The 17,111-nt window shown below is 35.9% G+C and overlaps 1 protein-coding gene across 4 annotated transcripts in view; it reads right to left on the bottom strand.

Moving 5' to 3' along the window:
- The window catches only part of NUCB2 (nucleobindin 2), a 47,665-nt gene that overhangs the window by 3,167 nt on the left and 27,387 nt on the right, over nt 1-17,111 (bottom strand). For all 4 annotated transcript variants that reach the window (XM_032881135.1, XM_032881133.1, XM_032881134.1 and 1 more), the window contains 7 exons: nt 14,233-14,359; nt 6,315-6,418; nt 5,093-5,278; nt 4,809-4,899; nt 4,154-4,212; nt 3,968-4,060; nt 2,620-2,709 (listed from right to left, as the gene is read on the bottom strand). In XM_032881135.1, the coding sequence (XP_032737026.1) occupies nt 2,620-2,709; nt 3,968-4,060; nt 4,154-4,212; nt 4,809-4,899; nt 5,093-5,278; nt 6,315-6,418; nt 14,233-14,359 (750 nt within the window). The remainder of the gene's footprint in view (nt 1-2,619; nt 2,710-3,967; nt 4,061-4,153; nt 4,213-4,808; nt 4,900-5,092; nt 5,279-6,314; nt 6,419-14,232; nt 14,360-17,111) is intronic.

Genomic DNA, 17,111 nt, shown 5'->3' with positions numbered 1-17,111 from the left:
AGACAAGGTACTATTTAAATTACAAAAGAAAAAATAGGAAACATGATAGACACCATCTTAACCAAATAATCAAAATTAACATTGTCAGTTGTGAAAATAATCAGCAGCATATGCTTCATGGTATGATGCACTTTGCATCACTTTGGTGGTATTTCTACCAAAAGCAGGAGTCCTAAAGAAACAGCAGACTGACTCAAACTTAGGGATATACCACAAAATTATTGGTCTATATTCTTTAGAAATATGGATGCCATGAGATACAAAGACTCAGGAACTGTTTCAGATTAAAGGAGATTAGGAAGACATTACAACTAAATTCAGTATGATCCTGGATTTTCTTTTGTTATAAAGGACAGTATTAGGAAAATTAACAAAAAATCTCAATAAAGTCTAGAGACTAGAGAAGAGTTTTCTGTGTGTAGCTATCATAGATAATTTTACCATGATTATGCAAGATAAATCCTTGTTTGCAAAAAAATACACACTCAAGTATTTAAGGTTAAAGCAGCACTGTGTGCCACTAACTCTCAAAAACATGATATATGTTATATATAAATACATATACACATAGATTAAAAATAGAGAAAGAGATAAAGAGAGAGAATAACTGTAGTAAAATGGGAAATCTAGGGGAAGGGTATTCAGGAATTCCTTGTCTATTCTTATAACTCTCTTGTAAATCTAAAATTACGTTAAAATGAAAAAAAATGTATGTAATTACTTATTGATCTAGTTCACCAGAAGCAATAAATGGAATGAATGTTCAAATATCTTAGCATTCTTCTTCTTCTTCACCAAAGTCCAGAAATATTACAAATGTCAGGAAAAAAACAGGACCAAAAAAAAGCTGATTTCTTTAATCTCAAACTATGCTGATGAACAGTCATCCTGGGACTATCCTTGATTCAGCACCAAAAACTTTCACACCCCAGGAGACTCCTCAGCACAGGCTGTACCAGAACAGTTGGTCACCCTATCTCAAACTATTTTCTGGACAAATGGATCCACAGATTAAAAATCTAATTGAAGGGCGCCTGGGTGGCTCAGTAGGTTAAAGCCTCTGCCTTCGGCGCAGGTCATGATCCCAGCGTCCAGGGATCAAGCCCCGCATCAGGCTCCCTGCTCCCTGCTTCTTCCCCCACCCTCTGGCTGCCTCTCTGCCTAGTTGTGATCACTGTCTGTCAAGTAAATAAATAAAATCTTTAAAAAAAAGAAAAAAAGAAAAAGAAATAGTAATCTTTATATTTTGTATAGAAAATGACAACTTTTTTTTCAAACTCTTCCAGTTGCTACCTCTCAACTATTCTCTTTAAAATGTGTATGCACAAAAAAAAAATGTGTATTCACAGTAAACTATGGAATATATTGGTATGCCTTTCTGGAGCAATTCAACGAAATATATTTAGAAACTAAAAATGGTCATAAACCTTGAGAATAGTTTTATTCTTAGGAATTAATCCCAGGGAAATTATTATAGATGCCCAAAGATGTATGAATAAGTACAGAGTTGTCATAGTGTTAATTACTACAGTAAAAAAATTGGAATTGACCCAAATGGCTAAATCTGTTCCAATGGTTATATAAATTATGCTATAATCACACAACTGCATGCTAAGGAATCATTTCTAAACTCTGTTTTTTAAAGAATGACATCATGAAATACTGCTAACATTAAAAAACACAGAATTTCTCAAACATACAAAGACATTCATACAGTTATGAGGCCATAAGACTATAAAGACAGGATGGGGCGCCTGAGTGGCTCAGTCGGTTAAGCCTGACTTCCACAGGTCATGGTCTTAGGGTCCTGGGATTGAGTTGCATGGGCTCCAAGCTCAGCAGGGAGTCTGCTTGTCCCTCAGCCTCTACCTCTGCCCCTCCTACTGCTCGTGCTCTCTCTCAAATAAATACATAAAATCTTTAAAAATATACATAGAGAGATAGGAGTTTATGTGTACATGTAAATTAAAAATGGGACAGAGGTGCCTGGGTGACTAAGTCAGTTGAGGACCTGGCTCTTGATTTTGGCTCAGGTTATGATCTCAGGGTGGTAAAATCATGCCCTACATCAGACTCCATGCTGGGTATGGAGCCTGCTCAAGATTCTCTCCCTCTCCTTCAGCTCTTCCCCCTCATTTGCTCTCTCTCTCTCTAAGATTAATTAATTAATTAAAGTAAAATAAAATAAAAATGGGACAGTACACTATATATTGTGTGCTATACATGCATACACTAAAAATACAAACAATTCCAAATCGGCATAACACAATGCATAAATTAAGTATCTTCCTCTGAAAGGTAGAATTACAGGTAACTTCTAATTTATTCTTTCAATGTATCTATATTTCTAATTTTTAAGAATGAACACTATTTTACATTTAGAAAAAGTAAAATTTTAAAAAAAGACTGCTAATTATATGTAACATGATTACAAATAAGAGGTCAATTGCCACAAGTTTTCCAAAAAATCACATTTGTTATTTTATAGTGACATTTTATCTAAAAGCCAAGATAGTAAGGCTCTACATGCAAATATAATGGAAAACAAAAGTTACAAATGGAATGAACTGCTGTATAATTTCTTGAATCAGACATCCCATTTCAAGTAGGTTTTATTACCTCCCAGCTATCTGGCTCCAAGAATTCCTTTTTTTCTGTAGCTTTCAAAAACTCATCCAGAGTCACTAATCGGTCTTTGTTAGCATCAACCTGGTTAAAAAAAAAAAAATGTATATATAAAATAAAATAACTCTTATATCACTAGAAATTGTCTTCTAATAGTTGCTACTACACAAACATACAGCAATTAAGGCTAACCCAACATCCACAGAAATGGAGGGATGGGGTAGGGGGTGAAAGTCAGAACACTCAACATTATATTAGAATCAGAATATAGATATTGCTATCTTCTGTATTATTAAGATTTAAAAATACATTGAGATATCTATACACCTGATACTCAAAGATCACCATGCTTGAGGCTGCTAATCTGACTGGATAAACTATTATGGTCTTCCTCCCTCACCACACCATGTAAAATCCCAAGAAAAATAACCTTTCCGGAAAGAGGACTGTTTGAGCCAAGAGTAAAGGAGTTTACATTAACATTCTCTCAATATTTTTTCTTTAAAAAAACTAACTAAATCAAAATTAATGTTGACAACCACTCCCAATCCTCTTCAATGGCTCTTATAGCCATTCAGTTGCAAAAGTGAACTCCATAACAGCCAGAGAAATTCATTTGACACATGGGATGCCAGCAGTCAACAGAAATCCCAATTCATCACCAATAGCTCAAACATCAGGTGAAAATCACAGAAACAAAACAGTGGGCTTTAGTTACCGGCCTCCAATGTCTATGACCGAAGTTCTCAGCTTAATAATGTGAACAAGAAATAAATAAGTTGTTATAAATCATTACGGTATTGGATTTTTTGGATTTTCTTAATAAAAACACAGACTTTTAAAATATCAAATATTCGGGGTGCCTGGGTGGCTCAGTTGTTAAGCGTCTGCCTTCAGCTCAGGTCATGATCCTAGGGTCCTGGGATTGAGCCCAGCATCAGGCTCCCTGCTCAGTGGGAAGCCTGCTTCTCCCTCTCCCACTCCCTCTGCTTCTGTTCCCTCTCTGATTGTGTGTCTCTGTCAAATATAATAAATAAAATCTTAAAAAAATAATAAAATAAAATATCAAATATTAGACTACCTTATCTTTTACTTCTAAAGGACATGCAATAGCATCTTAATCTCCTAAATAAAAACCTTTTAAATTTTAAAATGTTTTAAAGTAGTTACAAAATAACTTTATTTATACTAAGGAAGTCTACCAAATATTCTGGGTCAAAAAATGCAAAATTCAATTAAATAGCTACTCTGTGTATTTATTTTCCACTTTATGTTAAGATTTATTACAAGAACTTGAATATCCATTGAAATAGCATATAATCCTAAAAATTTTAAAACATACCTCATTCATTACATGTTCCCTCATTCTAAGCCGTTCCTCCTCCATTTCTACCATATCATCCTCCTCATTTTTGGGGTCATATACTTTCTCCAACTAAAAAGAAAAGTTTAAAAAAAACATAAAAGGCAGGAAAATAATGGAAAGAAAGAGCGCAAAAACACTGAACACTCAAATGAACTCATTTACCTCTTTAGTAAAGAGGGCTTCTAATTCTTGTTCATCCAGGAAGCCATCATTATTGACATCTGAAGTTTAAAAAGTCACAAATGCAAAAATTGATTTTAATGCCTTCAAAAATCAATAATTAAAATACAACTCTTCACAACTGGCTTGCAGAAGTGGTACTAACATGAACCAGCCATACGCTAGAGAGAATGTTTCCTCCTTTTTTATGAAGCCTCAGATCAGTCCAATGGATAACAATTTACTACTAATTTATAATTCATAGTTTTTTTAGACAAATATATCTTAACCAGTTTTTTCAAAAATATAAAGTGAAACAGTATGCTATAGGAAAAAAAGTAAATTTTAATATTACAGCATAAAGCATGTTAGATATAACCTAGCTAGTCACAGAAATACCTTCACATTTACAGAGAACCTTACAGTAAGTCATAGTGAGTCAACAGTTAAAGCAGGTAAAAGACACAGCTACTGACTCAAAGTATTTTATGCTGCAGGTCAGCAAAAAAGACCATTCTATTATCCTAGAGAAAAAATCTAAACATTTACTGTCAATAGGACTCGATATTAGACCTTGGCAAAAATCAGTTCAGAACAAAGCAACTATAATCTCTCAAACAGCAGACATAAATATTAATATTTGTATTAAATGTGTTACCATGTAATTTGAAAAATGTCTTGGGGTCAAAGTCATTAGGATCCAATCCATCAGTCTCTTCCCATACCTCTTTTAGTTGATCTTTGCTTCCCTGTGAATCAATTTTTAAAAAAATGCTCAAAACAAATATAATCTATGTATACAGACTGAAAATAAAATACAAATTTGAGAAATGGTACAGAATTAAGAATCTAAAGTACTAATAACTTATGATAAAATTCTACTGTCTGATACAAAGAAGTATCTACATCTAATTACAGTTTCTTAAAGTCATTAATTCTTACTGGATGATTAATTTTGGGATGATTTTCATGCTTTTTCTTCATTTCTTCAAATTTAGATTCTTCTTCTTTTCTCTTTTCTTCATTCAGTGTTTTTAAATATTCTCTCCTTTCATGTTCCTTCATCATTTCATATTTTTTAAATTCTTCATGTCGAGTCTTATCATAGTGTTCCAGATCACTTGTGGCCTATAATGTAATATTTAAACTAAATTACAAGGAGTATTTGAAAATATAAATAAGGGCTTTCCTGCATACAGCATATTCTAACAGAAGGTAGTATAGAAGGTCCAGAAAACATTGGACTCCTCTTTTAAATTCTGCCATTTTATTTTAATCATTATTATTATCAGAATGTAGGCATTAAAAGAAACTCATAGTTCAAAGCAAGCCTCAACTTTAGAAAGCTCCTCATAAGTAAATAATATATAAATTGATTTTTTAAAAGAAGGAAGGGTTGGGACGCCTGGGTGGCTCATCGGGTAAGCCGCTGCCTTTGGCTCAGGTCATGATCCCAGAGTCCTGGGATCGAGTCCTGCATCGGGCTCCTTGCTAGGCAGGGAGCCTGCTTCTCTCCACCTCTGTATGCCACTCTGCCTGCTTGTGTGCTCTTTCTCTTTCTCTGACAAATAAATAAATAAATAAGATTTAAAGAAAAAAAAAAAAGGAAGGAAGGGACTGTATCAAATCTATACAGTATAGAAAACTAGAAAGGTTTCTAACTACTTAACTAAACTCATAGCAAGGCTACAACATCCATTTCAGTAATTCCATACAGTACAACATGAGAGGTCCACAAACTCTTACCGAAAAACCCAGAACCCAGGTATATTTCAGAATTTTCTAGATTTCAGAAAGAGAATATGGCATTTATTCTGTATTATGTATTCCTTGCAAAGTCTGTTATCAAACAGATTAGTACTTCCTCAGCAAAGTCTGGGAATATTCACATTATGTAGACTAAATAAAAAACTACAAATATCCTTACTATAATTGAAGCCAGATTTCAGCTTTTGTAGTGCTTTGGGTTTTGGAATTGTGGGCAAGGGGTTACAGATTGTTATGTCTGTATTATTATCTGTAGTAATAAAGGTTAAACTACCTCCCTTTAAAAATACTCTTGAGAGTATCTAAAAGTCATATTGCCACTTCACTGAATTGACTTATCAAATGACAAAAACCTCAAAGGCACAACAATGACAACATTTTCTGGAATTATTCCCACCGCTTTGATGAGCATATCTAAATCTGTAGATTCAAACTTGTCAGGGTTCAGGTGGTTTAGGTGATCAAATTGTTTTAGAAGAGCATGGTGGTCTATGCCTGTATCTGAAAGAAAATGAGAAAACTGTAAATGATAAAGTACTAAAAGCTAGAAACATTAATATAAGTGGTACATAAGAATAAGCATTTATATTTACTCCTACAGGATTTTATAAGAATATTCAAAATTTTAGATTAAGCATTCATATTTTCTTTTAGAATATTGTACATATTGTTATTCTAGGCAAAACTAATATCCTTGAATCTAGAAAGAAATACAGCATAATATGTACACTTCAATATTATTCTATTATTCTATATATTTCTAGAAAGGCTAGTTGACTATCAGTATAACAGTAAAAACTTTTTTATTATTGTAAAACTACCACATTTCCTACTTTTAATTAGATAAACTCTAATAAACTGCCCTCATCAAAGATCTAAGTAGAGGAGTGCCTGAGTGGCTCATTCAGCTAAGCTACTGACTCTTGGTTTAGGCTCAGGTCACAGTTTCCTGGGAGATGGAATTGAGCCCCACATCGACCAGCATGTCGGGGCTCTGCACTCAGTGAGGAGTCTGCTTGAGATTCTCTCCTTCTGTTCCTCCCCCAACTCATGCTCTCACTCTCTCTTTATTGCAAATAAATTAATCTTAAAAAAAAAAAAAGTAGAATTTCTTTTTTTTTTCCAGTATTTTATTTTTAAGCAATCTCTATACCCAATGTGGGGTTCAAACTCACAACCCCCAGATCAAGAGTCCCATGCTCTTTCAACTGAGCCAGCCAGCTGCCCCCTAAATAGAATTTGTTTTAATTGCTCTAAAATTTATATGAAGGAATTTTTTGTATGCTGCTCCAATGAATCCTTTATGGAACAATAGAAGTCTAATTCAGGTAAATTCATTTGGATTAGGACTTATTTTTTTTTAAAGATTTTATATATTTATTTATCAGGGAGAGAGAGAAAGAGAGCACAAGCAGGGGGAACAGCAGGCAGAGGGAGAAGCAGGCTCTCTGCTGAGCAGGGAGCCTGATGCAGGACTCAATCCCAGGACCCTGGGAACATGACCTGAGCAGAAAGCAGACATTAACTGACTGAGCCACCCAGGCGTCCCAAGATTAGGACTTTTTTTTTTTTTTTTTGAAGATTTTATTTATTTATTTGACAGACAGATATCACAAGTAGGCAGAGAGGCAGGCAGAGAGAGAGAGAGGAGGAGCCAGGCTCCCTGCCAAGCAGAGAGCCCGATGCGGGACTCGATCCCAGGACCTTGAGATCATGACCTGAGCTGAAGGCAGAGGCTTAACCCACTGAGCCACCCAGGTGCCCTAGGACTTATTTTTAAAGAAATATCAATTGTTTTTCTTGTGAATAATTTTTTAAAAACAAGCTACAGTGCTACAGTTTGAGGCACATGGCTGGTTCAATTGGTTAAGCACTGACTTTTTTTTTTTAAATATTTTATTCATTTATTTGAGAGAGAGAAAGCATGAACAGGAAGAGCAATAGAGAGACACAGCAGACTCCTCACTGAGCAGGGAGCCCAACAACTCGGTGCTCAGTATGGAGCCAAAGGCAGCAGCACTTAACCTACTGAGCCACCCAGGTGCCCCTCAGGTCTTGATCCCAGGGTTGTGAGTTAAAACCCCACTTTTGACTCCACGCTGGGCATGGAGCCTATTTAAAAACAAAACAAAACAAAAACAAAAAAGTAGCCAAACCAACAAACAGAAAACAAGCTACAGTTTACTATAGTTGAATGGGTAAAGTGAATCTAGACTATTTCAGTTGGATTATAGAATTGAGCAAAATAGGCACACGTGTTGATTTGTTAAAAGTCAGAGTTCTCACTTAGGAAAAAGGAATGTACAAATAGGGAATGGTGGAAGGCAAGAAAGAAATCTCTGACTCGGCAACAGGCCAACTACAAATCAAAACACATGAGATACCACTTCACACCAGTCAGAATGACCAAAAATAACAAGTCAGGAAATGACAGATAATGGCGAAGTGGGGAAAAGAGGAACCCTCCTACACTGCTGGTGGGAATGCAAGCTGGTGCAGCCACTTATTTCCACATACTGGTAAACAGTATGGACAGTCCTCAAAAAGTTGAAAATAGAGCTACCGTATGACCCAGCAATTGCACTACTGGGTATTTACCCTAAAGATATAAATGGAGTGATCCGAAGGGGCACATGCACCCCAATGTTCATAGCAGCAATGTCCACGGTAGCCAAACTATGGAAAGAGCCCAAATGTCTATCAACAGATGAACAGACAAAGAAGATGTGGATGGAAAACTACTCAGCCATCAAAAAAAAAAAAGAGAAATCTTGCCACTTACAGTGATGTGGATGGAACTAGAAGGTATTATGCTAAGCAAACTAAGTCAATGAGAGAAAGAAACTTACCATATGATCTCACTCATATGTGGAATTTAAGAAACAAAACAGAGGATCATAGGGGACAAGAGGAAAAAATAAAACAAGATGAAATCAAAGAGGGAAACAGAGGTGCCTGGGTTAAGCATATGCCTCCAGCTCAGGTCACGATCCTGGGGACCCCTGCTCAGCAGGAAATCTGCTTTTCCCTCTGTCTCTGCCCTTCCCCCATGCTGTGCTTCTTTCTCTCCCTCTCCTTCTCTCAAATGAATGAATAAAATCTTTAAAAAAAGAAAAAAATATATATTCCAGAAGCAACGAGCACACCTAACGCCAGTCTTTGGTCTGTAATATCATTTCCCACTAAAAAGAACCAGGAATCCTCAGGGAAACGACTCATTCCAGGCCTGAGGCAGGATAGGTACAAGATGAGCCTGGAACATTTTGTTATACTAGAAAGTAAGAAACTGCTTAATGTAGTTAGATTAAGATTTCACTGAATTCTTTCAATGGCACTATATAAATTTTCCTTATGAAGAAAAGATTTGTCCTAAGACCCAGGCCTAAAGGATATGACCAAACAGTGAAGCACATGAAAAGATATTTAACCTCACCCCAAACAGGAGAAATACATGTTAAAACTACGCTATTATACTATCTAACAGAATGGTCAAACTCTTAAAATTCGAAGATACATACTATTTTTTTTAAAATATTTTATTTATTGATTTGACAGAGAGAGATCACAAGTAGACAGAGAGGCAGGCAGAGAGAGAGAGAGAGAGGGAAGCAGGCTCCCCGCTGAGCAGAGAGCCTGATGCTGGACTCGATCCCAGGACCTTGAGATCATGACCTGAGCCGAAGGCAGTGGCTTAACCCACTGAGCCACCCAGGCGCCCCCGAAGATACATACTTTTAACAGGATGTAAGAAATTACAAGAGTATGTACTGATACAAGGTCTGTGCAGGTGGCAATATCTATCAAAATTACAAATACATATATATATAGTTTCTCTGCAGGGAAGTTACCCTACAGATAATTTTACACAGATATGGAGTGATATATGTACAAGAGTGTTTGCTAGAAATAACCCAAAAAGCCATCACCAGTAGCCCTAGTTAAATAAATTATGGCATATCGATATAATGGAAATCTATGCAGCTGCAAAAGAAACTTTTTTTTTAAATGAAGATGGTCTCTACGTACTAATACAGAATGACCTCCAAATAGGTTGTTAAAAGAAAAATACAAAGCACCAAATGTGTTTTACATGCTGTCTTTTGCAAAAGAAGAGAGGAAAAATAAGGATTTTTATTTGTTTGCTTATATAAGAATGAAGAAATCGAAGGATCATGTTTGGGGTAGTGGGAACTTACAGGGTACAAAAATATCAGAGCACTTTTGCTATATGTCTTCTATAGTTTCTAGTTTTCACCCATGTGAATGTATTACTTACTTTAAAAATTACACCCCCCCCAAAAAAGGACCCTTTAAGTCTTTCTTCCAATTATCAGAAATTTCAATTCATAAATTCTGAATCAGTGAGAAAACACTCATAAGCTTTCTAAGCATCAGTTTTCTTTAGACAATGAAATTCAGCATCTATTTGGAATAAAGAAAATATTGCCAAGATTGAAGGGATGGAAGTTGTCTAACAGGAAAGTAATCTCAAAATACCTTAGGCCCAGCTTTAAGGATGGAATGTCCTTCTATGTCTGACTACCTGAAGTAGGAGGGTATGAGCTCAGTTTACCTCTCATTGATATCCTTAATCTCAGGATAAGGAGTGCTGTTTGTTTGTTTGTTTGTTTGTTTGTTTTGACAGAGAGAGAGAGAGAGCACAAGAAGGCAGAGTAGCAGGCAGAGGGAGAGAGAAGCAGACTCCCTGCTGAGTAAGGAGCCTGACATGGGGCTCCATCCAAGGACCCTGGGATCATGACCTGAGCCCAAGGCAGTTGCTTAACCAACTGAGCCACCCAGGCACCCCTGGTATTTGTTTTCTAGGTCTATTCACCAGCAGGGAGTTTAATGCTCTATACAAGCATTTGTCCAATATGATCCACTGACCAGAGTCACATGTTTAAAATGCATCTTACAGTGGTGCCTGGGTGGCTCAGCGGGTTAAGCCTCTGCCTTCGGCTCAGGTCATGGTCTCAGGGTCCTGGGATCGAGCCCTACATCAGGCTTTCTGCTCAGCAGGGAGCCTGCTTCCCTCTCCTCCTCTGCCTGCCTCTCTGTCTACTTGTGATCACTCTCTCTCTCCGTGTCCAATAAATAAATAAAATCTTTAAAAATAAATAAGTAAAAATAAAATAAAATGCATCTTACTCACCCTCAGAATCAGAAATTCTAGAGATAAGATCCAGTAAACTGCATTTTTAACTAGCTCCCCAGGTGATTCCTTTGCGATATAAAGTTTACCAGGAGTAAAGGTTCAGGTGTTTATTAAGGCCAATGAACCATTCAGACAACCAGCCTATGGGGACATGTCACAAAGACAGAGACACCAGCTGGAAGGATCTCCCACTTGTCAAATCTAACCTCTTGATTTTCATTCATAATTAGAAAGGCCATTTCCAACTTAATAAAGAACTTGATCAACTTGTCATCTAGTGTTTTTTGGTATTATTTTCTACACTGATATCTTTGATTCATTTGTACTTATTCTGATGTGAATGAGAGAGAGATCTAACTATACCTTTTCCAAATAGCTACCCAATTGTATCAACATTATTCTTTTTAAAAATCTATCTTGATCACACTAATAATGACATATCACCTTTAATTCAAACTAAATTCTAAATATATTTACTTTTACTTCTGGTATTTCTATTCAGTTCCACTGGTCTTTCTACTTATATGCCAAAACCATACAGTTCTCATGAGTGAGGCTTAGTGATAGGTTTTAATATCTAACATAACTATTTAGTCCTTCATTGTTCTTTTTCCAAGGTATGTAGCTTTTCTTGCTTGTTTCCTTTTTTCATATGAACTTTAAAATTGACTTGTCTAGTATCGGGGGAAAGTAGATATTTTTTATTTGGATCATGATAAATTTATAAATTAACCTAAGGAATATTGACATGTTTACAATGTTGAGTCTTTGTATCAAAAAAATGGTATGTCTTCTCATTTTTTTCAAGCCTACTTTTGCATCTTTCAGGAGTATTTTAAAGCTTTTGGTCTATAAATCCAATTTCTTAACAGGTTTACTCTGAGTATTTTATTTTTGTTGGTATCTGTAAATAGAGTCTTTTCTTCCATTATATCTTGTAACTGGCTGTTGCATATGAAAAATACTGATTTCTATATATTAAATTTACCTTGCTGAATTTTCCTGTTGTTTATTTTTTAGTCAATTATTTTTAGATTTCCAAGTATAAAATCATATTACCTGCAAACAGAAATGGTTTTATCAGCTCCTTTTCAATGACTTTACCTCCAATTTTTTTTTTCATTTATATAATTGTTTTGGCTAGTACCTCCAATGCAATGCTAATTAGTAGTGGTGACTGTGGGCATCATTGTCTTATTACTGATTTTAGTTAGAATACAAAATTGTATTTCCCCAGTAAGTATGATGTGGCTGGGTTAGACATACCTGATCGTGTTACAGAAGTATCTATTGATTACTATTTTATTACTTTTCTAAAATTAAGGAGGGGTATTAAATTTTGTCAATTGCTCCTTTTCTATAGATATGGAGACAGTCGTTTGATATATGAGATTACTTTCTTATCTGTGGATATCTTCACATTTCAAAAATTCTACTTCATAGCTATTTAATCTCCTCAAAATCTAAAATTAAAAAAATATAGGAGCATGAATAGGCAGAGCGCAGAGGATTTTCAGGGCAGTGAAACTACTCTGCATGAAACTATAATGGTAGATACATATCATTAAAGATTTGTCCAAACCCATGAATGTAAAACACCAAAAGTGAACTCTAATGTTAATTATGGACTTGGGTGATTATGATGTGTGATGTATGTAGGTGTATGTAGGTTCATCAATTGTAAAAATTTGTAAAAATTTACCACTCTGGTGGATGATGCTAGTAATGAAGGAGGTAATTCATGTTTGGGGGTATATGGGAAATTTCTGCACCTTTACTTCAATTTTGCTATAAACCTTATACCACTCTAAAAAAAAAAAAATCAAATCTTAATTTTTACTTATTTATTTATTTATTTTAGAGATAGCATGCTTGTGCATGAGCGGGGAACAGGATAGGGATGGGGGAAGGGGCAGAAGGAGAGGGATAAATGATCTTGAGCAGACTCTGCACTGAGCTTGGAGCCCCATACAAGGCTGGGCTCTATCTCGCAATCCTGAGATCACAACTTGAGTCAAAACCAAGAGTTGGATGTTTAACTAACTCTGCCACCCAGGCACCCCAAATCTTAAATTTTTTTAAAGATTATTTATTTATTTATTTGACAGAGAGAGAGATCACAAGTAGGCAGAGAGGCAGACAGAGAGAGAGGGGGAAGCAGGCTCCCTGCCGAGTAGAGACCCCGATGTGTGGCTCGATCCCAGGACCCTGAGATCATGACCTGAGCCAAAGGTAGAGGCTTAATCCACTGAGCCACCCAGATGCCCCCAAATTTTAATTTTTAAAGATAGAAGTTTCAAAGATTTATTCTAACTTATCCTTTGTCCTTTGACTTCTTGATTTCTTTTGTCACACCAAAATTTTTTATCTTTATTTCTATTCATGTGATGATTTATACTATTAGATTTCCTAATATTAAGTCAGTCTTGCATTCCTAAAATAAATCTACTTGCTATTTTGATATACAATAATTTTGGTTTGGGCATCAATAACATATTAAGAGTATGAAAGCTTTCCTTCTTTTTCTATGCTCTGGAATAGTTTAAATAGCACTGACAATCTGTTCTTAAAAAAAAAAAAGATTTATTTATTTTTACTTGATAAAGAGAGGGAGTAGAGGGACAGAGAAGGAAGAGAATCCCAAGCAGACTCCTCACTGACTGTGGAGCCCAACATGGGGCTCGATCTCATAATCTTCAGATCATGACCTGAGCTGAAACCAAGAGGTGGACACTTAACCAACTTAGCCACCCAGGTGCCCCCGAGAATCTGTTCTTTTATAGTTTAATAGAATTCCTTTTGACACTCTCCAGGCCTGGTGTGGCTTTCTTAGAGCATCTCTGACAACTTTTCTATTTCATCTATGGAAATTGTTACAATTAGATTTTCTCTCTTTTGGTTTCCTTTGATGTTATTCTTCCTCCTTTAAGTCAGTGGCTTAATTCATTACTTTTCATTGACATAACTATTTAAGGCTAATCATTTTGACTTTTGAATGATGTGAATACATTACCTATTTTAAAAACTAAATTTTAAAAATTAAGAGAAAACAAATCAATACTAACATTAAATTTTGACTAGAAGAACACGGTATGTGACAATATAAGCTGACCTGAACAACCATATGCTGAAACTTTCCTACTTTTTCTTTAGCACTTACCTTGAAGAGAATCCAATTTAGCTTTAATCAGCATTCTTAACCTTGCCACTTCTTGCCTTTTCAGCTCATCAAGTTTTGTCCTCACGTGGTGACTTACTAAATCCAGTTCTTTGCTTAGCCTCCCACTCTGTTAAAATTAACAAGTTAGCTTTATTTATTACATTCCTTTTTTAGATCAGACACAATATATTAAAATGAGGGTTATGATAAAGTAGTGATAAATGCTTTTGACTAATTTAGATAAATGTGATATTACAAAAAGATTTCTTTTAAAAGATACTCAGTTTATAACTCTAAAAGCAAGATACGTAAAAACTATATATTATGGAAAGAATCAAAATGTCCTTCAAGAGATCAATGGATAAATGAGATGTGTACACATATACAATGGAATATTAGTCAGCCATGAAAAAGAATGAAATCTTGCCATTTGCAATGACATGGATGAAGCTAGAGAGTATTAAGCAAAATGAGTCAGAGAAAGACAAATAACACATGATTTCACTCATATGTGGAATTGAAGAAAGAAAGCAGATGAATATGGGGTGGGGAGAGAGGCAAACCATAAAGGAGACTCTAAACTACAGGAAAACACACTGAGGGTTACTGGAAGGGAGGTGGGCAGGGAGGATGGCTTAAACAGTGATGGGTATTAAGGAGGATACTTATTGTAATGAGCACTGGGTGTTGTATCTAAACGACAAATCACAAAATTCTGTACCTGAAACTAATATTATACTGCATGTTAACTGGAATTTATAAAACTTTGGAGAAAGAAAGAAAAAGATAAAAATAAAAACCATACAATTGAAAGCGTATTTAAGCACAAAGGAAAAACTCAAAAAGTAACTGGAATTGCAAAATGGTACAGCCACTTTCAATAACAGTTCGGCAGTTCCTCAAAAAGTTAAACACAGAATTACCATATGACCCAGCAAATCCATTCTTAGGTATATACCTAAAAAATTGAAGCATATGTTCACATAAAAACTTGTATCTGAATGTTCATAGCAGCATTATTCATACTAGCATAAAAGTAGAAATGACCAAATGTCCATCAGCTGATAAGTTGATAACCAAAATATGGAATATCCATAAAGTGAGATATTGTTCAGTCATAAAAAGAAATGAATGTACTAATATAAGGTACAGTACAATGAACCTTGAAAAATATTATGCTCAAAGAAACCAGACACAAAAGACCACATATTGTATAATTCCATTTATATGGAATGTCCAAAATAGGCAAATCCAGAGAGATAGAAAGAAGATCAATGGTTCCCAAGGGAAAAGAAGAGGGGGGAAATGAGGAGAGATAGCTTAATGGGCACACGGCTTCTTTTGGGGAGGAACGAAATTGTTTAAAAGTAGATAGTGCTGAGGGCCACCTGTAGATACACCACTGAATTATATGTTTTAAAGGCACAAGTTTTAAGGTATGTGAATTACATTTCAATAAACTCATCTTAAAAAATAACTTTGCCACCTTAAACTTTAGTAATTACACATATAAATAACTTTTCAAAATTAATCTTTTTAAGGTTGTCTCCTTTGATTACTTTTCTCATAGGTAAGTACATGTTCTAAAATGTAAGAAACAAAATAGCGAATAGCTTACTTTCTCTTGTTTATTAGTGCATTTGCAATCACAAACTGCAAATCTGACTAGCAATCAGGCAGAAAATCATTTTAGGACTGAGTCCATGGGGCCCACTGCGGAAGATAAAGAAAGAACCCCCCTACAAGGGAGACCAAGAAAGAATGTTCAGAGGTAAGAAGGAGAACTAGGAGAATTTGTTGTTATAGAAGCAAAAAAAGCAATATACTCAATGAGATAGTAGTCATTATTACATATAACAATGGTTCTCAAAATGTGGTCCCCAAGTAGAAGCATTAGCACCAACAGCGAACTTTAGAAATGTAAGCTCTAGACTTACTGAATCACAAAGTCTATAGGTGGGGCCCAGGAATCTGTGTTTCAACAAGCCTAAAATCTGAGAACCACCAAGATGATAGAAAGGAGTCCAGTAAGAAGAGGAATAAAAAGTATCCATTGGGGGGCGCCTGGGTGTCTCAGTGGGTTAAGCCTCTGCCTTTGGCTCAGGTCATGATCCCAGGGTTGTGGGATCGAGCCCCACATCAGGCTCTCTGCTCATTGGGGAGCCTGCCTGCCCCTCTCTCTGCCTACTTGTGATCTGTCAAATAAATAAAATCTTTTTAAAAAAGTATTCACTAGATTTGGCAATTAATAAGTCACTGACAGGGGTGCCTGGGTGGCTCAGTGGGTTAAAGCCTCTGCCTTCAGCTCAGGATGATCCCAGGGTCCTGGGATGGAGCCCTGCATCAGGTTCTCTGCTTGGCAGGGAGTCTGCTTCCCTTCCTTTCTCTCTGCCTGCCTTTCTGCCTACTTGTGATCTCTGTCTGTCAAATAAATAAATAAAATCTTAAAAAAAAAAAAAAAAAAGAAGTCACTGACATCCTTCATGAAAGTATATTCAGTGGAGTGATATGGGCAAAGCCATAATCTTTCCAGTCAGCAATATTTGGGAACTGAAGAAATGTAGTATGATTCCCCTTTCAAAATACTTGGCTGAGGGGCATCTGGGTGGCTCAGTCATTAAGCTTCTGCCTTCAGCTCAGGTCATGATCCCAAAGTCCCAGGATGGAGCCCCACATTGGGCTCCCTGCTCAGCTGGGAGCCTGCTTCTCCCTCTCCCTCTGCTGCCACTCCCTCTGCTTGTGCTCTCTCCCTCTCTCTCTCTCTGTCAAAATAAACAAATAAAATCTTTAAAAACCCAAAAACAAAAACCTGACCAAAATACTTAGCTGAAAAGATAAGGACAAATTCTAACTTTTTTCTGACAGTTTTTCCTAAGTCT

The sequence above is a fragment of the Lontra canadensis genome, unplaced genomic scaffold (genome assembly GCF_010015895.1).
Source record: "Lontra canadensis isolate GAN:19392208 unplaced genomic scaffold, GSC_riverotter_1.0 scaffold74, whole genome shotgun sequence".
Classification (NCBI taxonomy): domain Eukaryota; kingdom Metazoa; phylum Chordata; class Mammalia; order Carnivora; family Mustelidae; genus Lontra; species Lontra canadensis.
This window is presented reverse-complemented; position numbering and strand designations above follow the sequence as displayed.